This window comes from Mauremys mutica, chromosome 12 (assembly GCF_020497125.1).
Source record: "Mauremys mutica isolate MM-2020 ecotype Southern chromosome 12, ASM2049712v1, whole genome shotgun sequence".
Lineage (NCBI taxonomy): Eukaryota > Metazoa > Chordata > Testudines > Geoemydidae > Mauremys > Mauremys mutica.
The window spans coordinates 11,262,478-11,286,925 of record NC_059083.1 but is presented as its reverse complement, the minus strand read 5'-3'; the positions used below and the strand labels follow the sequence as shown (position 1 = coordinate 11,286,925).

Sequence of the window (24,448 nt, the reverse complement as noted above, 5' to 3'; positions counted from 1 at the left end):
TCATTGGCTGGGTGGTAGGCACAGAGACCCAGCTGCAGCACAAATTCACCTGCCTTGGAGAAGGTGGAGGAGGTCTGGTGGAAGGAGAAGGAGAGGGGAATCCATCACCATTCTCCCTTCAGCGCCCCAGCGCCCCTGGACCTGAGCTCTGCTCCCACCCCTCTGTAGGAGGCACTGGGGGAGAGGAGCGACAGCCCTCTTCCTTTCTGTCCCCAAGGGAGCTCGGAGCAAAGGGAGCAGGGCAAGGGCCCTCGCTGAGCACTCACTGCCTCGCTGCTCCAGAATAACAAGGGCCAGGCACGACCCTGCCAGCCAGCGGCCTATGGAACGCAGTCCCTTATGGACCCGGGGGGACCAATTAGCCAGGGGATGAGGAACTTGACTCTGCAGGACGCTGGGGTCAGAGGTCACTTACGTCAAATCCAGGCAGGGAGGTAGCAAACTGGAGCAGGGCCGCGCTGGTCTGGACGGCCCTGGCTCTCTCCTGGGTGTTTTTTGACAGGAGAGAGCGATGGATGTGCTGCGGGAGAAGGAGGCAGGGGAGGGTCAGCGGGCAGGCGTACATGCTCTACAAACTAGCCTCTCCCCCTCCCCAAGGGGCTGAGACTTTGTGCTCAGGGTGGAGTAGCCGAGCCCCGGTCGCAGAGCTTGAAAAGGGGGTTCAGTCTCTCAGGCCCCAGCCAGGCCTGGTGCTCACTGTTAGTGCTTAATGCAACCGTGCAGAGCTCTGGCTGACAGTCCCAGCTCCTTCCCCCTGCGCTGGCAGCTCTGGGAACGTGTGGCCGGCTGGGTCCAAGCTGGGAGGACACAATGGAAACGTGGCTCTTCTAGTCTCTCCTTTGCTGCCCTCCCACAGGGCTCAGAGGCAATTCCACCCCAGACCGTCCATTCTACTCACCTCCAGGAGGTGCTGCAGCTTCTCCACGGTGGGGGTCTCTGTTAGGCAGCCCCTGAGGATGGTGTCCAGGCTCCGCGAATGGCGGTTGTGCAGAGCCTGCAAGAAGAGGGAGCACCCATCAGTCATGGGACACGGGGCTACAGCAGTCAGGGGACAATGAGGAGGATTCTCCAGGAGCCCTGGCAAGACTCAAAAGGCACATCCTGGCCTCTCCCATTCACATCACTCCAGGGACACTTAGCAAGAGTTCATGGCCGGATGCCTGCTGCCTCATTAATCCTTGCTCTGAGCAGTTCTCTGGGCAGGGCCTGGTACCCAGCAGAGTATGGACCAGCCAAACTGCAATGGGTGGGAGGTAGGATCCCCGGGAGAGTCCAGGCAGGAGATCAGAGAATGAGGAGAGGAGGGAAGGCTGGGATCAGCCACGGAGGGGTAACGCAATCCCCTCTGAACCCCTGATCCATGAACAGCACGTCAGGATCAAGGCACATGCCCTGGACCCCAGACCCAAACCAGCTCCAGGGCTCAGGACCTCCATGGGGTTGGACAGGGAAAGCCGCCCGCTTCCCAAAACCAGTGTCTCCCTGCGCAGACAGGGGTTGGAACTTGGACAGTGTCTGCGAGGACCTTGGCCTGTGTGGGACAAATGTCCCCACTTTGGGGTGCCAGATAACAGAGGAGATGTGTCCCCCCATTGGGGGTGAGGGATTCTCTTGTGCAAGACCCCCTGCCTGGGTGGGGACGGAACAAGGAGCAGGACAGACTGGGTGGCAGCGCAGCTGGGGGATTTTTGTACCTCAGCTCTGCCCTGCAGGTGCTGCTGGATCACCAAGATGATGTCTTGCTCCTCCTCCTCCTCGCACTCCTCCTCTTCCTCCTCCTCAGGCCACGACACCTGGGCACTGGGGGTATCTGCACCAGGGAGGGAAGGAGAAAGTTTAATCCCTTCTGCTGCTGGGAGGATGCAGTGGACAGAGAAGGCTCCATGTTTCCCCTTTCTCTGTAAGGAGCCCCATGGCGGCCAGGGCCCCACCCTGCCCCTCCCAGAGACGCCCTCAGCCCCATCAGCCTCAGGGCCCCGTGGCAGTCAGCCCCCCACCCCAACATGATCAGGGAGGCTGGAGCTCCCCAACTCCGCCCAGCATCCCCTGCCATGGGGCGTGTCTGTGCCACCCCCACTGGTGTTAGTGGGGTCACGTGGGTCAGTCCCGGCGCCTTGGCGAGCCGATGGGCACAGGGTGTTACTAGTCCCCCACCGCCCCAGTCCTCCTCCCTTTCCCCTGGGTCTCCCCTCACCTCCAAAGAAGGAGCCTTCAAAGACAGGGCTGCCAGACCCCACGGAGGAGCTTCTGGCCCCGCAGGAGAATGCGGAGCTGCTGGTGTCTGCAGCGCCGCAGTCACTCAACTCCTGCTCTGGGCTGGCAGGAGGCTCCTCCATGGCCAGGGTGGGGCTGGCGGGAGGCTCCTCCGGGGCCAGGCTGGGGCTGGCGGGAGGCTCCTCTGGGGCCAGGCTGGGGCTGGCGGGAGGCTCCTCGGGGGCCAGGGTTGGGCTGGCGCAGGGCCCCTCAGCTGCCATGGTGGTTGGCGGCTCCTGCTGGGCCCTGGGGCGCAGCTCCTGGATCCTTGGCTTCCTGCAAAGGAAGCCCCAGAGCTGCCGTCCCCGGCTCCTGCCCTCCCCTGGCTCTCTGCTCCACAGCTGAACCCAGGGCCACCTCCGTTTCGGCCCAGAAGGTGCCTCAGGGTCAGCTAGAGGAGCTACTGTGTTCCGCCTCCTCCAGCAGGCGAAGCAGCTCCTCCCTTTCCCCTGGCCACGAGCCTCTTCCCCGCCCGCGGGGACAGAGGGGCCGCTCTCCACCTGGGCAGGCTGCCTGATGTCGTCTTCTGGCTGTGGAGCCACCTGCCCGGCCTTCCTCCTGAGCATCTGCCTGATTCGCTCCATCCTGGAACAGAGTGGGGAGCAGCCATGAGTCTGGCTTCAAAGCAGCCTCTCATTAACGAGCCTGCCTGCTCCCCTGCCCACCTCCCCTCTGCTGAGGCAATTTCTCCTCCCGACACATCCCACCCCAGGGCACAGGAACCCTCAACCTGGGGAACAAACCCTGACAAGGGACGGGCTGGGAGCCGTAGTGGTGGGATATTCCCACCACACTGGGGATGGTTCTGGAGAACTCCACTTACTTATTCTAGATCAGATGGAGCAGGATGGCAGATGCTCAGGGTTGCTCCTCTCTTCACCCTCTTCAATCTCCACACCCAGGTGGCCGGCAACGGGTGCTCAATGCCCTGCCAGCAGGGCAAGGGGTAGACACCAGATATCGAAACTGGCTGTGAAAACAATACAATGCCACTAGCGGAACGCTCCTGGGACACTCCATAGCTGTACCCGGGGCCACCTCCATTTGGGCCCAGAAGGTGCCTCAGGGTCAGCTAGGGGAGCTGGGGTCTTCCTCCTCCTCCAGAAAGCCAGAGCTGGGAAGTGCCAGCAGGACTCGATTCCCAGTCTCCCTGGCTCCGAGTGGGACCTGTTGTAGTGATTGACGGATTTGCTCCTTGTCCCCCATCCAAAGCCAATAACACATCTCTGGGTTGGCAGTCATGAGTTAGACCTTCTCAGCACCCTTCTGTCTCCTGCAGCCCTCAGCTGTTCCTTGGATTGCAGTGGCTTGGACGGTAACAGGAGTGGATATTGTTACTGGCTCACTGGGTGGTTCTAGCCAATGAGGGTCTCAGTCTAGCCTCAGAGGCCCACACCCCCAGACACTACAGGTCAGGGTGGATTGATTTCATTCCAAATGTTTTGTAGTTGTATTTTTGAGTTATTTTCCTAATGAGGGATTGATTCTCATGAAATTCTTAGTGGTGGCCGATGACAGAACACGGAGCAATGGTCTCAAGTTGCACTGTGGAAGGCTTAGCTTGGCTATTAGGAAACACTAGTTCACTAGGAGGGTGGTGAAGCCCTGGAATGGGTTCCCTAGGGAGGTGGTGGAATCTCCATCCTTACAAGTTTTTAAAGGTCAGCTTGACAAAGCCCTGGCTGGGATGATGAAGTTGGGGTTGGTCCTGCCTGCAGCAGGGGGTTGGACTAGATACCTCCTCAGGTCTGTTCCAGCCCTAGTCTTCTATGATGCTAGGAATAGGGATCCATTCAAACATGTTGACTTGCTGGTTTTGCAGGATACAGAAAAACAAAAAGGTTGACTCAACCATTTGGTTTCATTTCAAACAAACTGAGGTAAAGAAGTATCTCTAGTTCGTGCCCTGAACTGATTGTTCCTGCTCATAATGTCCTTCCAGATTTTAGAAGTAGTAGCTCACACCTCCTCCTCTCTAGCCTTTATTCATATTTTACAAGGGGAAAAGAAGCCTTCATCCTTTTCGAACTCCCAATCAGTTTCTTACATTTGAATGAAGTAGCTGCATCAACTGGAATGAAGAAAATATTCTTTCTGCACCCGCAGAAGAGGCTAGTGCTGCCAAAATCTGGCTGAGTGTTTCAATAACTTCTGGACGCCCAGGTGCTTAGGCAATGACTTCCAACAGTTCAGTGCTTTGACTTCCTCTGACACTTGGCAGCAAACATGGACTTCTTCATATATGTAGTTATTTAAATTACTTTAATAGGCTGGAGCAACTAGAGGCCTTAACATCACTTGTCATCATTTCAAATTTTATACTGGATAAGTTTAAAAAAAAAACTTTTTCAATATAAATTTAAAACACCCAGTTTAAATAAAAATAAAATCTCTTTTGGGGGGATTGGGGTTGGGCTGTGAAAAAGCCACTGATTGGTCTTGCCCTTGATTTTAAAAGAACTACTTCATCTGAGAGAATCAGAAACTGCTTGTGTTCTAGTCAAGGAGAGGAGGCAGCAAAATTCATCCTAGCAGTAATCTGTTGGGCCTTATTTGCTCAGCCTCAAACAAACAAGCGTGCAAAACTCTAGCTAGTCTCTTTTATGTAGGCCCAGCTAAGAGGTGGTGGGAGGGGCAGGAATGCTGTCTCCGTCCCGGATCCAGTAGCAATTGCACAGGATATTGCCACAAAACCTACATTTTACTGCCAAACTCTCTAAGACATTCCTCTCCTGCGCTTCCTGGTTTCTAAGTTTCAAATCCACAAAACCTTCCCCTTGACAGTCACTGCCCAGGTGGTGCAGCAGGCAGAGGAACCTGAGCAGTAACATTGTGACACCAGAGGTAACTCAGCCACCTGTCGCTCCCTGACTCCACTAACCCTGAGCATAAACCCGAAGCCTGAGCCCTGCCTTGGGCATCGCTCCCACGGAAACCTGCAGGCTCATTTACTGACTTATGCAAATCACCTGTGGAGAGTTAGCACTGACTGGCTGAATTCACTCTCAAGTCACAATACCCTTCAGCTTATAGCACTAATGGAAGGGGCACAGGGTGGAAATCAGGCTTTTCTGGTGACCCGTTTTCCAATTGAGAAGAAGGGACAAGAGGGAAGGAGGAAGAGGGAAGCAAAATGGCCACATTCCAAACGCCCCCAGCGAGTCACAGATTAATTCCAAGCCCAGAGGAAACCACTGTCGTCTGACTTTCTGTTTCACTTCGGCCATAGAATGTGCCTCAAAATAATTCCCATAGGAATTAGAACAGGTTTTTAGTAAAACACCCACGCTTGATTTTAAAAGAGGCCAGTTGTGGAAAATCCAGCACAACCCTCAGTGAATTGCTCCAAACTCTGATGTTAAAAATGCTCCTCGCCTTATTTCCAGTGTGTATTGGTCTAGCTTCAACTTCCAGCCATTGTCTGCTCATAACCTTTAACTGGTAAAGGGAAGATGGAGGCTTGCTGCAGCAAGGCTCCTGGGCTCTGCGAGGTTCCCCCTGCCCCGCATCCCTGTCCTGCCTGGCTGTTGGCAAGGGAGCTCTGTGAGGTCACAGAGGCCTCACTCATAGAATCATAGACTATCAGGGTTGGAAGGGACCTCAGGAGGTATCTAGTCCAACCCCCTGCTCAAAGCAGGACCAATTCCCAACTAATTGTCTTTGCTCAATGGGCTGAGTTCCTGCCAAAAGCTTTTGTGAAGTCACTGCCACACCCACCTTTCCCTGGCAGGCCTGACCTCTGCCCCTGGCCAGCCCAGCTGGATGTTTGAGCTGCACCCTGGATCACCCCACTTGCTCATTATTGATTCTGGGGAGCAAGCAGGCCACCCAGTAAAACAGCAGAGTCTGTTCCGCACCCCACGCTGAGTTTTTCATAGAGGCATCGGTTGTGAAACAATTCAGTCTCCTGATGTGGCCTCTATTTCACGGGCTATGAAATTTCACACTCTTAGCACCCTATTGAGCCCAATTGCTTGTAATTCACTAAAAGGCACCTTCTCAACCAGTTATGATGGTAGGACACCAGGAAACAGAGACTCCACCTCTCCCCAGGGTAATTTCTTCCAGTGGCTAGTCTCCCTCACTGTCATAATTATATTGGAAATTGACAACCTCTGATAAGGGCCCAATTTATGACAATCTTTTAAATAATTTAAATAGAAGAGAAAAAATAACATTCAGTAGAACATGTTCACTGCCAAGCTTTTCAGACAGTCGCACCACTGATGTGATAGCTAAGGCCCCGGAAGCAAAGCTAGCTGAAATGCTAACCCAGCTTTGGGCAGCAGTAGCTTCCTTGAAAGGTGCAGAAAATATTGTCTTCCTTTCAGTTTATTCAAATCGTTCAGTTCAATCAACTAGTTTGTTGAAATTCAAGAAAGCCATTGGGAATTCACAAAACAGGCAAACTTGTTTTCCTCCCTCAATCTAGGGATAAAAACTAGGGGATAGATCTACTGGTTCATCAATCTAGAAACTCGTGGAGACAAGAATGTATCATTTCACTTCACTAACCACACATCAAATTGCCTTTGTTTAAGAAATTTGTTAGTTTGAAATGCAAAACATTTTGATACAACTTCTTTCTTATGCTTCTCTTTCTAGCTCTGGCATGCCCTTGCTGTGTGACCAGAGAGGTCACTTCTTTTCTCTTTCCCTCGGTATCATGGGGGATGGAGAAAATTCTCTCAGCCCTAGCAGGAGAGAGATTTGAGCAAGTCAGGCGCGTTAGGGTCCTCGTGCTCTAAAGGACAATGGGCGATTGTTGTTTGGGGCAAGAATCCCAACAGATTTGTTACTTGTCCCCCAACCAAAGCCAATAACACATCTTTGTATTTTCAGTCATGAGTTAGACATTCTGTCTCCCTCAGCCCTCAGCTGTTCCTTGGATTAGGGAGGCTTGGATGGTAAGAGAACTGGAATTATTTTACTGGCTTCTTGGGTGTTACTAGCCCATGAGGGTCTCAGTCTGGCCCCCAAGGCCCACACTCCCAGACACTAAAGATCAGGAGGGGTTGATTTCACTCAAAGTGTTTTGTATTTGCGTTTTTGAATTATTTTCCTAATGAAAGATTGATTCTCACGAAATCTTAGAGCTGGCAGATGACAGAACAAGGAGCAATGCTCTCAAGTTGCAGGGTGGAAAGCTCAGATATTAGCACAAACTTTTTCCCTAGGAGGGTGGTGATGCCTTTGAATCTGCTAGGATAGAGTCCCCTATCTTGTATTTAGAGCCTGTATTTTTTCTTACCTTCTACACAGATGACAATATCTTTGAAATAAATCCACACAGAAATGAGAAACACACGCACAGACTCTCTCCTACTGCAACTGTCTCTTGGTCCTCAGTGAGAGACCACGAGATGGAGGCTTGCGGCAGCAAGGCTACAGGGCTCTCCGAGGTTCCCCCTGCCCCGCATCCCTGTCCTGCCTGGCTGTTGGCAAGGGAGCTCTGTGAGGTCACAGACGCCTCATCATCTTTGCCCAATAGGCTGAGTTCCTGCCAAAGGCCTTTGTGAAGTCACTGCCGCACCCACCTTTCCCTGGCAGGCCTGATGTCTGCCCCTGGCCAGCCCAGCTGGATGTTTGAGCTGCAGCCTGGATCACCCCACTTGCTCATTATTGATTCTGGGGACCAGCCAGGCCACCCAGCAAAACAGCAGAGTCTGTTCCGCACCCCACACTGAGCTTTTCATAGAGGTTATGAAACAATTCAGTCTCCTAATGTGGCCTCTATTTCACCGGCTATGAAATTTCACGCACTTTGCACCATATGAAGCCCAATTGCTTGTAAGTCACTAAAAGGCACCTTCCAGAATGACAGGCAGTTTTGATGACAAGACACCAGGAAACAGAGACTCCACCTCTCCCCTGGGTAATTTGTTCCAGTGGCTAGTCTCCCTCACTGTCAAAACTGTGTGCCTAAGTCTCCTTTGAATTTCTCTGGCTTCAGCTGGCAGCTGTTGGTTCTTGTTGTGCCTTTTTTGGCTAGATCGAATTAGCCCTGCCCTGTGAAATCCGATCTCCCCGTCCTGCTGGACCCCTCAGCCAGGAGAACCCAGTAGGGGCCTCCTAGCTGTTTCTCTGCCCGGCTGGGGACAGGACTTCCTCTCCGTGGGGATATCAGACGCACCTGCAGAGGCAATGCAGAAGTGAGTGCGCTGCATCAGCCCGGCGTTGGGCTCAGGGCTTTGCTCTTGGCAGTTCTGCTCCACTCACGTCTCTGGGTGCCCGGACTCAGAGCTTCTGGCCCCCTGTGGCTGCAGCCAGTGCTGGGGCACCAGGCTCAGGACTTTCATGCCCCTCCCCACTCCTGCTGGCGCTCTAGGTGCCTGGGCTCGGGGCTTCTGCCTGGCCTCTGCAGTGAGTGCTCAGGGCTTCCCTTGCAGTTCTTTCTGGGGCTCAAGGGTCCATTTCTCTGGATGCCCCGAAAATGGTAGGAGCCAAGGTGCTCCCAAGTAGTCGGTAGGAGCTGAGGTGCTGCCAACAGCAGGGCCCCACCTGCACATGTGGGAACCTCCTCTAGCTTCAGAAAGGTTGCTGGCTGCTGCCCTTGGAGCCCAGGTCTGAAGGCAGCACAGAAGTGAGGGTGGCAATGCTGTGACCCCACCACAACAACCTCTGAACTCCCCCATTCTCCCAGGTTGATCGGGACCCCCATGGTTACAATACCATGAAATGTCAGGTGGAAACATTGAAATGGTGACGTTGGTCAATTTCAAGGCCAGAGGTTTGTAAACTAGTCAAAGTGAGCCCTGAATTTGGTAGGGACCTGGCTATTATGAAGGCCCGAGCAGGTTTGCACTCCCAGTTCTCCTGAAAGGCCATGGAGAATTCCTGCTGCCTGAGAAACTTTCCAGAATAAGTTACCAGGACTGGGAGAGAAATGAAGGAAACCAACCAAAGCCTGAGCTAGGATGGAGAGCATTGACCCAAGCCGTGTTTGAACCCCTCCACCCCCACCTGCCTGCCCGCGGTGAAACGGACCGAGGGGCACTGATTTCTAGTTGTGAACTTGCTACCGACCGTGGGCTTCAGCACAAGCCGTACAGCCCATACTCTGAACTCTTGGATAAACAGCAAAGCTGGCTTTTCCGAAACCTTTCCATCCCAGTGCCCTGCATCCACTTGGGATTGTGCCCAGCAGAGGCTGGTGGAGGGGAGGGGAAGGGAGAGGAGGCCATGCAAATGTTGTGGCATCTGCACAACCCCCCAGACACACACAGCAATGAAGGGCATAATATCCAGGACAGTAACTGATTTGGCCATAACCTACCAAATCCTCAGTGTTGAAAGTCCAATTTCTCTAGAAAACAATGGGAGGGAGGGGTTAGAGAGCTGCAGTAACCACGTGGACTTCCGGTATCTGGCCAGGCACATCCCCCTCTGCAGAGTTTTCACTGCTATTGTCTCCAAACTGGTCCTCCTGATCTGATGTGAGGTCACATCCTGGCCTTTAGGGCCATTGGCAGGATCTTCCCTGTTCCCAGCTGCAGCATCACCCTCATTATCCTGCCTGATAAGGATCCCACCAGGGCTCAGCTAAATGGCATGTGGCATGACAGGCTCTTTGCTGGGGGCCTTGGCAGCACTCAATCGAGATCTGAATCGGACGGGCACGGGCAGGTGCATTTCCTGACTTTTTACTGGAGTCCTGGACCCTCTCATGCTGCTGCTGCAAATGTTCCTTCTCGCTCAGCGCTCAGCAGCAGAATGCTCCTTGCCCTTTGGCTGTGCAACATCCAGACGTCTAGTCCTGCTGCTCTGAAAGAAACCGTCTTCACAGCTCTAATCCTGGCAGATATTGATTAAAATCTTGCCGTGCTCCTCTAAGTGTATTTGTGATTGGACGTGCTTCTTGCTAGGGGGGATTTTCAGATACATGAACTGCATAAAACAGAGGGAAAGACAAAAGGAAGCATCAACATGTCTAAGAACTTGAACAATATTTGAAGACCATATATTGGTGTCTAACTACCTCCTGCTGCCAGGAAATGCAACTGGTATTTTAACGACACACTCACTCCGCTTGTGCCTGACTTGTGATTCAGAGCTCTGAGGAATTCTGTCCCCTGGTGTTGGCAGAACAAATAAACCCCACCTCCCATTACACAATCCATTTGAGTTCAAGAGAGAGAGATCTCTATCTTGCAACAAGCTTTAACATTACGGGGCAAAGACTAAGATGAGAGGTCAATTTTTCTTGCAGTTCTAATACCCGAGGAAAACTCCAAAATCCATTCTGTCAACCAAGAGAAAAGATGGTTTTTCTGTTCTCAAAGTGATGATGCTTTTGACCCCAAAATGTTGTCTTCGTTTTCTCTCACAAAATAACTTGCAGTGAAATGGGACCAACTGCCTAAACTATCCTGAACGCTGCATGTCAGAGTTTGGGAATATCAGGACAGATCATCACCTGGCATCAGTTGTCACGGATCCATCAGCATCAGCAGAGCTATGGTGATTTATACCAACCGCGTGTCTGGTCCATTGTGCTGTAACGAGTTAAAAGATTTCATACGCTGTGCATATGAAGATGAAAATGTAGGGTGGAAGGGACCTCATGTAGTCGAGTCAGGCTCCGCATGCTGGGGCAAGACCCCTTGGTTTCAAAGAATCTTGTTTAATGGAGGGTTTTTTCTTCTTTTTTTTTTCTTTCTAAAAAGGTGCTTCATTTATTTGAATATCAAACATTTTCATTTAAAATTTCCCAGAGTAAGTTTTGTGCTGGTGAAATATTCCCAGTCGACAGCTCTGGAGAGAGAATATTGTGAATAAAGACAGTACAGAATGGACTGCGCTTCCCCAGTGCACCATTCTCTGCCCCCATGGAAGGTCTCATGGGTTCGGGGTGGATACACACCAACAATGGAATGAAATCTCTCTTGCATAGTTGAGTTTTCTTCTTAGTTTGAAGCGGGAGAAGGAACAGGATCATCAGGACCCACCTAGCTTCCAAGGGAATCATCTTTCTTGATGCTGTTTGACCTGCAATTCATTGTGGCCCATTAGGTGGAGATTCTCTAGGAAGTTGCTTTATGACTCTGCTAATGAACTATCTTCTGAGAAGGACAGACTGGTCCTGCCACTGTCTCCAGTCACTCACGGTAAATTATAGAGATTTGTAGCCATAGGTTGTACAGGATGATAAGATACTGCATGTGAGCACGGGAGAGAGGGAGATGTTTTACTTGGTATTCATTAGGGTCCTTTTCTTTGGAGGCGGAAGCTTTTCCAAACTCACTTGCTGTCTCTGCTTCCCCACTGCAGAACTACAGTTTTAGGCTGTGCAAGAAGCCAGAGTAGGCATGAGGGTCTCACCCATAGTTTTAATTCAGCTCCTGCTGCTTAACTTGGCTCTTCATTCATATCTCTTCAGTTAATATACAGTGAACCAGTGTGAACATAATCTTACTGATTTCAACAAGAATGCTGATTATTGAACTTATCAGAGTTTATTCCTAGTTTGTGGTTTTAATTGACTTCTTATACGTAGCATAGCTCCTGCTTTAATTATGAAAAGGTGATAGACAGGTAGACACTAGAGAGACGGATGTTTTTCTATGGGGATAGATAGACAGAGACATGGTTATGTCTGGGGTTAGATAGACAGAAACACGTCATTAGACACACACAGGAGAAAGGAAGGATGGTCCAGAGGTTATGGCACTCATCTAAGACTTGAGGGGTCTGAGTTTAAATTCCGCCTCCACTGCAGACTTCCTTTGTGATCTTGAGCAAATCACTTAGGGCCAGATTTTTTAAAGGGATTTCAGTTCCTAATTCCCATTGAAACCAATGGGATTTATGTGGCCTAAATACCTTTTAAAAACCTGGGGTTAGTCTCCCTCTGTTTGCCACTTGTAATATGGAGGCAAGAGAAGGAACGTTGTAAGCAAGACACAAGAAGTGATTCTTCTGCCCTTACTCCGCACTGATTAGGCCTCAGCTGGAGTCTAGTGTCCAGTTCTGGGCACCACTTTTCAGGAAAGATGTGGCCCAATTGCAGAGAGTCCAGATAAGAGCGACAAAAACGCGAGTGCCATGTCTCCGTGTGGCTCACAGAAGCAGCAGCACATCCCCAATCCGGCTTCTATGCATAGGGAAAGCCAGGAGGCTCCACACGCTGCCTGTGTCCTAAGCACCGCCCCTGCAGCTCCCATTGCTGGGAACCACAGCCAATGGGAGCTCCAGGTGCGGCGCCTGCAGACAGGGCAGTTTGCCCACCCCTGGGCTAAGGGCACACAGTGTTCGCAGTTGCATGGCCCATGATGCTAGCCCCCATCACTCCCTGGTTAAATCTTCAAACAAGCCCCTTCGTGCTTCCTCCCATTCTGCCCCCCCACATTCGGGAGGACTTCCCTGTAAACATCAGCAAAACGACCTCCTCAACCCAGGGACTGTTTGACTCTTTAATTATTGCCTGTCCAGCAGGCTTGCCATCTCCTTATGAACTTGCTGTTGCTCCTGGTTACCCCGGGGTCTACAACCGCCCGAACGCCCACAACGATTGGATCCAGGAGAACGTGCCTGGTGTGACTTTCAAGGTGGTGAACTTCACTACCACTGTCAGTCCGAATGGGGCCAGTCTGTCTGCCACCGTTCCCAGCGTCCTTCTCCTTGTTGTGTTTCTGCGACTGGTCATCTGAACCCTGTCCCCCCACCTCCTAGACTGGATCCCCATCATACCCCAGTTCTTCCTCATCTTTGGTGCCGACAGACCATGTGTGCAGTGACACTAGACCCCAGTATTCACACCCTACACACGACTGTAACAATCTTTGTGCAAAATACACATTGTGAGGTATCATTTGAAAACTGATAACTCTCTGACCATTCATATCCTTGTGTGATATATGTACGTGATGGTTGCTAAGAGTTATGGACATACACTGGAATGGTCACTAAAATGAGTTCAAACTCCATATGCTGGGGGAGTTGTTAAACAGATTGATCCTAAGTGAAGGACTGTGTGTTTAACTCAGTTTACATTCAAGCCGCACACAGACCCATCAAAGCTCACACTGAGAAGCGGGGGACAAGACAGCCTGGTGTCTACGCCCAGCAGGAGAGAGAAGCTCTTCTGGGTTTTATTTTTCAGAAGGGTCCATTGCAAAGATTTACTGGTCTGAACTTCATGTGATAATCAACTGAATCAACTGACTGGATACAATAGTACTGTATTATACGAGAGTACGGGGTGAGGTTTTTCTGAAAACAAATGACCCCCTGGTGCTTAATATCATTGTGAAATGTCTGTATAAACACTATATGAGGAAATGTGGATACTTTATGATAGGCTTTAAAGTCTGCAGCCAAACAGGGAGACACAGGTTCTCTTACAGACTGCGGGGGAGGGAGGCGCTAGGTACCTGTCTCCCAGGGCCAGCTTTAGGAAATGCGGGGCCTAATTCGAACAGTTTTGATGGGGCCCCGGCAGGGATGACTTAAAAAAAAAAACACTTAAAAAAAAACACCTTTCATTTCTTACATGTATTATTTACTTTCCATGACTAGATACATAACAAAATGATATATTACTACATAATATTGTATATGGCTCTTTTCTTACTCCCACTTGGGTACTTTCTACCAATATCTCTTGATCTCTTGCCCATATTGATAGAAGTCACCACATTCTAAAAGAATATTAATTATAGATTTTCACTTTCATATTAGGAAAATAATGTTTTGATAGTTGTACAACTGATTTTCTTCAATAATGTTTATTTTATGCCCCCTCCTTCCCCCCAGCACTGCCCAGCCCCGTGGAAACACTGCCCCCACCAGCGCTGCTCGCCTCGCAGAAACAAACCCTCCTTCCTCAGCGCCACCCCATCAAAACAGCTGTGGGCCAAAGAGGAAGGTTTGAGGGGGAGGGGGGAGAAATGGCACCCATAGGCAAAAAGAAGTATTCCATTCTATGCATCCGAAGAAGTGGGCTGTAGCCCATGAAAGCTCATGCTGAAATAAATTTGTTAGTCTCTAAGGTGCCACAAGTACTCCTGTTCTTTTTGCAGATACAGACTAACACGGCTGCTACTCTGAAACCTGGCACACATAGGGTGACCAGATCACAGCAGTAAAATAGGACCCACCCCCGCCCCCCGCGGCCCCACCATCACACTCCTCTTCACCCCCTAGTCCCCCACTGACTTGCTGCGTCCCTCCTAGTCAGTCCCCCACCCACCACTCGCCTCCTTTCACTTTCTCCCTCCCCTGCCAGAAACCCCCATGCCCGCCCCTAAACCCCCTGCTGGCTCACTGCTCACCTCTGTGCCCACCTGCCACTTGCCCACCCGCTCGCCCCCGACTCGCTGCTGCACCCCGCCCCCCAGTATATAGCCTTATTCAAAGACCCAGGGGTCACTATATTACTGCACACAGCAGTCAATCAATGGAGTTGTAGATAAATCGCTGCATTATGCATTTTTGTATAACTTTTACATGACTTTGTATTGAACCTTAGTAATATGTTATAGCAGGCCCCTAAGGTAGTGTAATTAAGGTAAAAGAAAAATGTCTTTTTGCTAGAAGTAGAATAAGATCTTCTCTCCACTTTGTAATCAATTGCCCTATTGAATGAATGAGGTGTGAATGAGGAAGGTGTGGAAGGCAGCACCTCCAGACAGCTGCAACCCTTGGAGAGGGGCTGGGAGCCAGACCAAGGAGCTTTGCCCAGGGCTGAGTGGGACGGAGTTTGGGTGCTGGGTGCAGGCTCCGGGCTGGGGCACGGGGTGGGGTGCAGGAAGGGTGGAGGGGTGCAGGCTCTGGGAGGGTGTGCGGAGGGGTGGGTGCAGGCTTTGGGACAGAGTTTGGGGGCTGGAGGGGGGTGCTGGGGGGAAGGGACTGCCATGTGGCTTCCTTCCTCCCCTGTTGTCCCTCACCATAGCCTCAGTGGGGGATGGAGCTGCCCCTTGCTCAGTGTTTGCAGGAGTGGTGGCTGGGGGGAAACCCAGTCAAACTCTGGTTTTACTCTTTCGCTGATGGGTCACTTAAACCCCTTACAAACTCCTTCCTGCCTCTCTCACTCCCCTTTTCTACTGGGCTTGTTTGATCTTTTTGGTGGAGCCAGATGAAAACCACAAACCCCAGTGAGAGCAACTGGCAGGAAGACTAGACTGAACCCACCACCCAGCCTAGTCCATCCCAGAGCCCAGGACTGAGGGCAAATGTCCCCCCACCCCCAGGGCACCTTCCACTCCTGGCCTCTCCCAGCGCTGCCAGTGATTCTGTGTGGCTGCATCGGGTGGGATTTCAAGCAGACCCCACAAACCCCCGCTAAATTCACCCCTGTTTTGCGACCACTCTCCACCAAAAGCACCTACCTTCCCTGCCCTAAAGCTGCTGGATGGCTAGAAAGCTGAGCTGGGCATTTGATTGAATTTGATCTAGAATATTATCATGTCCCCCGCCCCCCAAAAAAAACCTTAATATCCACAAAGCTTTGGAGGGGGGGCTATTCCCCCCCATCAAGCCGGTCTATTTCATTGTTGTAGGGCAAACGAAGGAGCCATAATTTAATGGAAATATTCAGCCCCTACAGCGGTCTTGCAGCAGGGAAAGCAGAGTTGATGGGAAGGGAACTGGTTTGGATAGGAGCCCCCGTCCTCCTCCTTTGCAAATAATTTGGAGAGGGGAATCTGATCACTCAGTGCCTCAGTTTCCCCTCCTGCGGGGGGGGGGGGAAGGGAGATAAAAGTCTCAGCCTGCCCTGTTGCAGACCTTTCGCATTCTCCCCTCTGGATGTATTTGATTTCCTCCTCCAAACCTCCCTCTCTCTCTCACCTGGAGTTCACAGCACTAAGTCCGGCGGCACCGAGTGCCTGGCGCGGGAGGCTCGGGCCGCGGGAGAGTGCGGGGCAGGAGGCGATTGTGGGGAAGGGGCTCCGGAGAGGAGTGCGGGGGTTGGGGAGCAGGAGGAGGTGCAGGGTTGGGGATCAGGAGAGGAGTGCGGGGGTTGGGGAGCAGGGGGGAGTGCAGGGTTGGGGATCAGGAGAGGAGTGCGGGGGTTGGGGAGCAGGGGGAGGTGCAGGGTTGGGGATCAGGAGAGGAGTGTGGGGTTTGGGGAGCAGGGGGGAGTGCAGGGTTGGGGAGGGAGAGGAGGAGTGCGGGGGTTGGGGAGCAGGGGGAGGTGCAGGGTTGGGGAGCAGGAGAGGAGTGCGGGGGTTGGGGAGCAGGGGGGAGTGCAGGGTTGGGGGAGCAGGGGGAAATGCAGGGTTGGGGGGAAGGGGATCAGGAAAGGAGTGCAAGGATGGAGGAGTGCGGAGTTTGGGGAGCAGGGGGAAGTGCGGGGTTTGCGGGAAGGGGATTAGGAGAGTTGTTCAGGGTTGGGAGAGTGTGGGGTTTGGGGAGCAGGGGGGACTGCAGGGTTGGGGGAAGGGGATCAGGAGAGGAGTGCAGGGTTTGGGGAGCAGGGGGAAATGCAGGGTTGGGGGAAGGGGATCAGGAGAGGAGTGCAGGGTTGGGGGAGTGTGAGGTTTGGGGATCAGGGGAGGAGTGCAGGGTTTGGGGAGCAGGGGGAAATGCAGGGTTGGTGGAAGGGGATCAGGAGAGGAGTGCGGGGTTTGGGGAGCAGGGGGAAATGCAGGGTTGGGGGAAGGGGATCAGGAGAGGAGTGCAGATTTGGGGGGAAGGGGATCAGGAGAGGAGTGCGGGGTTAGGGGGGAAGGAGATACTTGAACATCAACCTAGGCAATAGAAGGGAAGGGCTGCACAAGTGGGGCCCTGTGATGGAGCGTACATGGAAAACGCTAGGTGCTGTATGAATCTGTGCAGGTGGCTAGCTCAGGATGGAGCTGTTGCTCTCCCCAGACCCTCTGAGCATTTGCCACTGGCTCTGCTCACACTCCCTAAACTGTTTGTAGGGCTGAGCCCTGGCAGAGCAGTGTTGCCAGTTGGGGCCCAGCCCTTCCCAGCACTGGGGGAAGATAGGACACCTGGTGTTAAGGCTCTTGTTAAAGTTGCTAATCACCAGTTGTGTGTTTGTTAATATCACTTTTCACAGCAAGTTCTGGCAAATTAAGACCTGGATAGGGTGGGGATTGAGGCAGCGGGGGGCAGGGAAGATGGATGCAGGGCTGGGGGAGGCAGCAGAGGCCAGGTGCAATGGACGGGGGGCCCCGGCTACCGCATGGTCGGGGGGTGAGGATTGGTGGCTGGGGGTCAGTACCTGCTGCTGTGTGGTCAGGGCTGGGGATTGGCATCCACTGCCATGTAGCCGGGGGTTGGCACTCGGGGTCCACATTTGCTGCCACGTGACTGCGGAAGGGGTAGGTATCGGTGTCCAGGGCCAGCATCCGCTGGATCCCAGGGTTGGCACCTGATGCCATGTGACCAGAGCCAGGGATTGGCACCAGTGGCCAGCACCCACAGGAGCTCAGGGTCGACCTCCAGGAGCAGTGTCCAGTGTCAATGGTCAGGGCTGGGGATCGGAGTGCGTGGCCGGGCGTTGGTGCCTGGGGCCAGCAGCCACTACCAGGGATGGTGCTTGGGGTCCACACCTGTTGCTGTGCAGCCAGGGCTAGGGGTCAGGATCCAGAGCCAGCACCCGCCGGAGCCTGAGGCCAGGGATCTGCACCCAGGGCAGGCAGCCGGGGCTGGGGAGCTGCTGGAGCCCAGGGACAGCACCCAGGACCAGCGACCATGGCTGGGGTTCGGAGTGTGCTGCCGGGGATCAGCACCTGGGGACAGTGGCTGCCACCGGGATTGGGGGTTGACGCCACAGGCGAGAGCCAGGGATTGGAGCCTGCGGCTGCGCTGCCAGGGGTCGGAGCCTGAAGACCCGTGGCTGAAGGCCAGGGCTGTGAGGCCAGAGAAGAGCTGGGGGTCAGCGCCTGAGAGCCTGCTGTTGGCACCTGACGCTCCATGGCTGGAACCCTGGTCTGCAGCCAGGCCCAGGCTCCCTAAGTCCCCCTTCATCCCAGGTAGAGAACTTACCTTGCTCCTTCAGCGTCGTCCCCCACCTGTCTCCAGAGACCATGCAGGGCGGCGCATCCAGGAGCAACAGGGAGGGAGGGAGAGGGGCTGATGCTTTGCATGCTGTCAATGCGAGAAATGCTCATTCCTTTAAAACCGTTTCACCTTTGGTATGTTCCACACCTGGCTGTAGTCATTAGTTGCAGCCACAGTGGAATGCAATGATATCACGATACCCCAGTAATACAGTGCTGGGAGCTCACCGTGAGTATTTATTCAACTCACATCTGCAGTAAAGCTGTGTTTCACAGTGCTCTGTATGAGACCTTTCCTCCTGGGTTAGGCAGCCTCTCAGTTGCATCTGCTGCATAAGTATGTACCCCTCAATGGTGAGATTGTTCGCATCCAGATCTATGCCCTCTGGTCAGACCTGATTTGCCCTGGGTTCATGATTGTGTTATATAGAGTCTTGGTGTCCATGTGACCTCCTGCTTGGTTAGAAATGTGTCTCTCTTTTCCTGGCTAGTTCTGCATATACTAATAATGACAACCCGCCACTAACACAAGAACTCTGTGGTGAATGGAAACACCCCCATCATAGGTGACCATAAATGATATCACTCTCCTGAGGCCAACACAGAGAGATAAAGACCGAATGTTGTTTGAATGTGACCAAAACCCAGGACCATTCGCTGCCATGCTTTGTGCTGCAATGATTCCAGACTACTTGCTACTGGCTTGGCGTGGTAAAGTGTCCTACCGTGGAGGATGGAACAAGGCAGCCCTCCCCGGAAACCTTCTGCAAAGGCTTTCAGAGTACCTCCAGGAGAGCTTCATGGAGATGTCCCTGGAGGATTCCCGCTCCATCCCCAGACACATTAACAGACTTTTCCAGTAGCTGTACTGGCTGCGAATGCATCCCAAGTCTTCAGGGCAAATCAAACATTAAACACTATTGCTTTTAAACCCTGTACTGTAGTTACAAATGTGCAGAGGTACCTTCTCCAGCTTCAGGGTTGGGGATCCCACCTTCAGAGAGTATTGGCTCCAGGGTGATGAAAAGGTCCTGGCTGCTGGGGAGAATAGATTCACCTGCTGTGCATCCTCCTCCTCCTCCTCATCCACAAAATCCTCCTCCCTCTTGCGTGAGACTTCCCCCTTGCAGATGTCCACGGACAGTGGTGGGGTAGTGGTAGGGTCCCCCCCAGAATGCTATGCAGCTGATCATAGAAACGGCATGTATGGGGCTCTGACCCAGAGAGACCGTTTGCCTCCTTTGTTTTTTTGGTAGGCTTGCCTGAGCTCCTTAACTTTCATGCGGGCACTGCTGTGTGTCCCTGTGGTAGCCTCTCTCCATCATGCCCTGTAAGATTTTGGAAAATATATTTGCATTTCTTCTTTTTGATCGGAGTTCGGCCTGCATAGATTCTTCTCCCCATACAGCAATCAGATCCAGTATCTCCCTTTCGGTCCATGCTGGAGCTTGTTTGCGATTCTTGGGGGACTGCATGGTCACCTGTGCTGCTGAGCTCGCCACACTGACCAAACAGGAAATGAAATCCAGAAGTTCCTGGGGCTTTTCCTGTCTACCTGGTTAGTGCATCGGAGTTGAAAGTGCTGTCCAGAGGGGTCACACTGGAGCACTCTGGGATAGCTCCTGGAGACCAAATACATCAATTTGCATCCACACTACCCCAAATTCAACCCAGCAAGGTTGATTTTAGTGCTACTCCCCTCATCAGGGAGGAGAACAGAAGTCAATTTTAAGAGCCCTTTAGGTTGAAGGAACGGGGTTGGTTGTGTAGACGCAGTCATTTTAAAATTGACCTAACGTGGCTAAAACCGACCTAATCCCATAGTGTAGACCAGGGCCTGAGGGATATGATAGAGGTCTATAAAATCATGAGTGATGTGGAGAAAGTGAATAAGGAAAAATTATGTACTTGTTCCCATAATGTAAGAACTAGGGGCCACCAAATGAAATTAATGAGAAGCAGGTTTAAAACAAATAAAAAGAAATTCTTCTTCACGCAGCGCACAGTCAAATTGTGGAACTCCTTGCCTGAGGAGCTTGTGAAGGCTAGAACTATAACAGCGTTTAAAAGGGAAGTGGATAAATTCATGGAGGTTGTTAATTAATGGCTATTAGCCAGGATGGGTAAGGAATGGTGTCCATAGCCTCTGTTTGTCAGAGGGTGGAGATGGATGGCAGGAGAGAGATCACTTGATCATTACCTGTTAGGTTCACTCCCTCTGGGGCACCTGGCCGTTGTCGGTAGACAGATACTGTGCTGGAAGGACCTTTGGTCTGACCCAGTATGTCCGTTCTTATATTCTTATGTTCTTATGTCATAGACTTGTGGATTCCAAGACCAGAAGGGATCACTGTGCTAAGCTAAAATGACCAGTATAACACAGGCCATAGGACTGCCCTGAATTAATCCCTGCTTGAACAAGAGCCGATCCTCTAGAAAAACATCCCATTTTGATTTTTAAAACTGTCAGTGTGACGGAGAGCAGGCTGTAGCGGGTGGGGGAGAGATCCCAGTGACGGAGAGCTGGGTCGTGTGGGGCTCCCATGCCAGAGCCAGTGGGGAGGTAGGTGACATGGAGAGCAGAGGCCAGGGCAGATTCGGGGTGTACGGGGTGACTCCCAGCAGTGGGGGAGAGTGTGACAGATTTTTGTTACCAAGCTGCCTGAGGCGTCAGGTGATCAGGCTGAGGCTGCAGGATCGTTAGGGGAGGAGATGACGAAGCACACCAAGTGTCTAAGTTTTAAAGCTTTATTAATAAAACAGCAGCAGAGAGCGCTGGGGGTTCCCATGTCACTCAGAGGAAGGAAGAAAGCGTTAGTGCCCCAAGCCCTAACTCCCTTTCATACTCACACCCGCACTACCTGAGGCTGGCCAAGCCGGGGTGTAATGTAAGAAGAAGAGGGGGAGGGGTGGACAGGAGTTCTTGTCCCATTTACGTGTTGTCCAGGGTCTGCTGTTTTTCTCCGACTTGCTTTGGCTCTCGGGAGCGTTTTTAAGTCCTGGGTTCTTTTGGGGGTGTTTCGTTCAGGGTCCTCTGTTCCTGGTGCTCTTTGTACCAGTCCAAACCGGCTTTCTGTAGCCTCCTCAGCTTTCCCAAAACACACCGGCTCCACGGATGTGAGGCTGTTTTCCCCGTCGCTGACCTTGCCGTCTCGCTCGTTTTTGCAATCTCTGCGGCCCTGCTCAGCTTGTCGAGTGCCTTGACCTTGGACTGAGGCCAGCATCTTCTCTTCAGAGTTGAAGTGTCGAGGTAACCCGTTCTCTGCACTCTTCCTTCCTCCCCCTTTGGCCTCTCGCAACCTGCAAAGGAATCGTCCACTCCACTCTCACACCTTTAACCCTTCCCAAAATGCCTTGCGATGCTTGCAACAACGTTAGCAACATACAATGCTGATCTGCCTCCCCAAGGGACCTGAGGGAGGGGGCCATTGGGTTGTGACAAGGTGGGGAGCATGTGAGCAAAGACCGAGGGGTGATCAGGGTGGGATCCAGGCAAGGGGGACAGGGGCAGCTGCAGAAGCATGAGACGTGCAGAATGGGGAAGGGGGTGAGGGGTCCCAGCAAGCAGACAGATTAAGGTCGCTGGGTTTAGTGGGGGTGTTTAGCAGACAGATTACGGTTTAGTGGGGGAGGTGCAGGTTTGCTTTGGGTGCATCAGGCAAAGGATTTGGGGGCATTTCCCGTTGAGGCATGTGCCTCGGTTTCCCCACCAGACACAGCTCCCCGGTCACTACTCGTTATAATGGCTACGCTGGATCACTCGGCAGATCTCTGCGATGAGATCCCAGTACTCGTCGAAGGAGATTTTCTGATCGTTGTTGGCATCCACCGTCTTAAACATGTCCAGCGCTGCCTTCCGGTCCTCTGCGTTCTAAGCTCACCAAGGAAACAGCAAGTCACTGCCGGGGACCCATCGGGCACGTGGATCAGTAACGGGCTTTACTGCCATGTGTGTGTCTGTGGGAGTGTGTGCGCGCTGCTGCCCCCTGCTGCAGGGGGGTCAGACTAGCAGGGCTCCCCACACACAGGGGTGTGGGTGTGTGTGTGTAGAAGTGAGATACAAGTCAAGCTCGAGGCCCATTGGCAGGGCTGTGGGGAGCCTGGTCTGGCATAGCAGGGGGGTCAGGGGGTCAGGATTTAGTGCCATTGGCAGAGCTGTGCGGAGCAGCGCTAACTCCTGGGAGAGCAGGGGGATGTGGGCCGGGACTGAGGGGCCCCAGCAGAGCGCTGTGGGGGGGGGAGCCAGGGCTGGGCTCATCGGGGTCTCTGGGTTGGGAGTGAGGGGCACTCACAGAGTTGTGGGGGGATCCCCGGGCTGGGGCAGCAGGGCGCTGGAGGGCAGGGCTGAGGGTCACAGAGAGACTCCCCCCCCACTCCCTTTGCTAGGAGCCAGTGGTTGATGTCTCCAGTTGCCTTGGGGAGCCAGTAGCCGGGTCTCACCGTGAGCTGATGGCTCAGCTCATTGCTGAGCAACGTCTGGAAAGCCGCCTGGTCCAGCTCCTTGGGTCCCTCAGAGCCCTCGGCGTATCTGTAGAAGCTGCCCACGATGGCATGGAGGCCCCTTTCCAGCTCAGAGCCCTCCTCTGCCATCTCGGCCGGCTCCCTTCCACCTCCAAAGCAAAGGCAGCTGCCGTCAGGATGGGCCCACCGGCCCCAGAGACCTCAGCTAGGAGCCCCTGTCCTGGGAAGGCTGGGGAGTACCTGCTGCTGGGGATACCAGACCTGCTTCTGTCTGTGGGAGGGAAGGATGGAGGTGTGGGGGGCTACAGAGATAGATGGAGCCCAGCTCTGCTATGGTGATGGTTGAGCATCACTTTGTGCTAAAGGTCAGCGACTCTACGGGCTCTAAAATCTACCTATGAACTCACATTGTCTTGACATTTTCCCACCCAGCTCCACATCTGAACCTTCATCTCCTTAGGCCTCAATAACCCAGCTGTAAAACAGGGGAAACAGTCCTCCTCTTGTCTAGTTAGATTGTAAACTCCCTGGGGCAGGGCCTGTCTCTCCCTGTGTGTCTGTGCAGCGCCCGGCACAATGGGGCCCTGATCTTGCTGTGTGTCTGTGCAGTGCCTGGCACAAAGAGTTGTCTAGCTGTTACTCTAATACAAATATCATAACAGCAAGTGGTGGGTGAGTGTGGCTGCAGACGATGGGTTCTGCGTGGGTCTGACAGATTCAGAAAGGAAAGGGGGAGGGTGCAGAGAAAATGTGGCATTACACTGAAGAGAGACCCTAGGACTTGGGCCATTGTTATTGGCTGATGTAGTGAAGGCTCCGTGCAGAACCAGGGCCCAGAATGGTCAGATTAGTTAACGACGCCTCTTACCGCTCCTCTCCCCGGACGGCTCCGGCTGCAAACTCTGCCCCATGGTCCCGCAGGGGAAAGTGCTCCTGGGTTGCTAGAGAGACCAGAATCGGGCGTGAGTGAGCACCATGATGATTGCTCAGGAAATCTGTAAGGCTCAGGCCAAGACGGTAGCCTTGAAAAGTAACAAGAGATAGAAATGGACAATATTGCAAACTATGGCTGTGGCTGTTAAATGGTTAAGACGACCCGCCCGGGGCTAGTAACAGGGACAGAAAAAGAATGAAAAGAAACAAGAGACACAGCAGAGCCCGGGAAGCCGACAGTGCAGAGACATGATACCTTACGGCAGGTCCCGGGACAGCACAGACGGTTGGAAACAGCTGCAGAGAACCTGGAAGAGAGGGACCTGCCGCCCCCTGGTCTGGTCTTGCTGGGCAACAACAAACTCTGGGCACTTTTGTAGTGTTTGAACAATGGGGACAGGAAGGGAACGTGGTGGCCAGAGCAGAATTAAAAGCTGGAACATGGAATGGCTGGAATGGGGCTGCAATGGGGACATTGGGAATGACCCGAACCAGCCACCTAACAAGCCACGGGCAGGGGCCACCCGTAGGATAAGAACCAGGTTCCGGTAAAGCCTGAACCAACACCTAGGCCGAACGGGAGAAGTGAGTGCCCAGGAGAGGGAAGCAGCAAACAATACTGTCACTGGACTGGTAAATCAGATGAGGTTAAAAATGGTCCAGGTGACAGAGCACATGAGGAGACGGGAGCTGCGATTCGATCACAGGGGAGTGATAACAAAGAACTTCCAAGTGGAACCCCGAGAGCGAGCGGGTTAACACCTGGGGTTGCTGCATTAACGCACGGAGGTGCCCAGAAACAGTTAACTGCAGCCGGCCAGGGCGCTCCTGCAACCCAGTTGGCAGGC

General features: G+C 52.8%; 2 protein-coding genes and 1 long non-coding RNA gene across 4 annotated transcripts in view; all 3 read right to left on the bottom strand.

Annotated features, from left to right (window-relative positions):
• Positions 1-24,448, bottom strand: part of LOC123345649 (protein S100-A16-like) — a 294,793-nt gene that overhangs the window by 151,885 nt on the left and 118,460 nt on the right. The window lies entirely within an intron of this gene.
• On the bottom strand, positions 27-968 carry LOC123345670. Its single transcript, XR_006572843.1, has 3 exons — positions 899-968; positions 416-520; positions 27-74 (listed from the first exon to the last, which is right to left on the bottom strand). It is a non-coding gene; the product is annotated as an uncharacterized LOC123345670 (long non-coding RNA).
• Positions 20,941-23,926, bottom strand: LOC123345652 (protein S100-A16-like). Of its 2 annotated transcripts, none has more exons than XM_044982654.1 (4): positions 23,857-23,926; positions 23,536-23,689; positions 22,647-22,816; positions 20,941-22,077 (listed from the first exon to the last, which is right to left on the bottom strand). In XM_044982654.1, the coding sequence occupies exons 2-4, from the start codon at positions 23,576-23,578 to the stop codon at positions 21,937-21,939; spliced, it is 354 nt and encodes a 117-aa protein (XP_044838589.1). In that variant the 5' UTR covers positions 23,579-23,689; positions 23,857-23,926; the 3' UTR covers positions 20,941-21,936. The 2 variants fall into 2 exon arrangements, with proteins under 2 accessions (XP_044838589.1, XP_044838590.1); XM_044982655.1 differs by having other exon boundaries at positions 23,536-23,608; positions 23,857-23,913.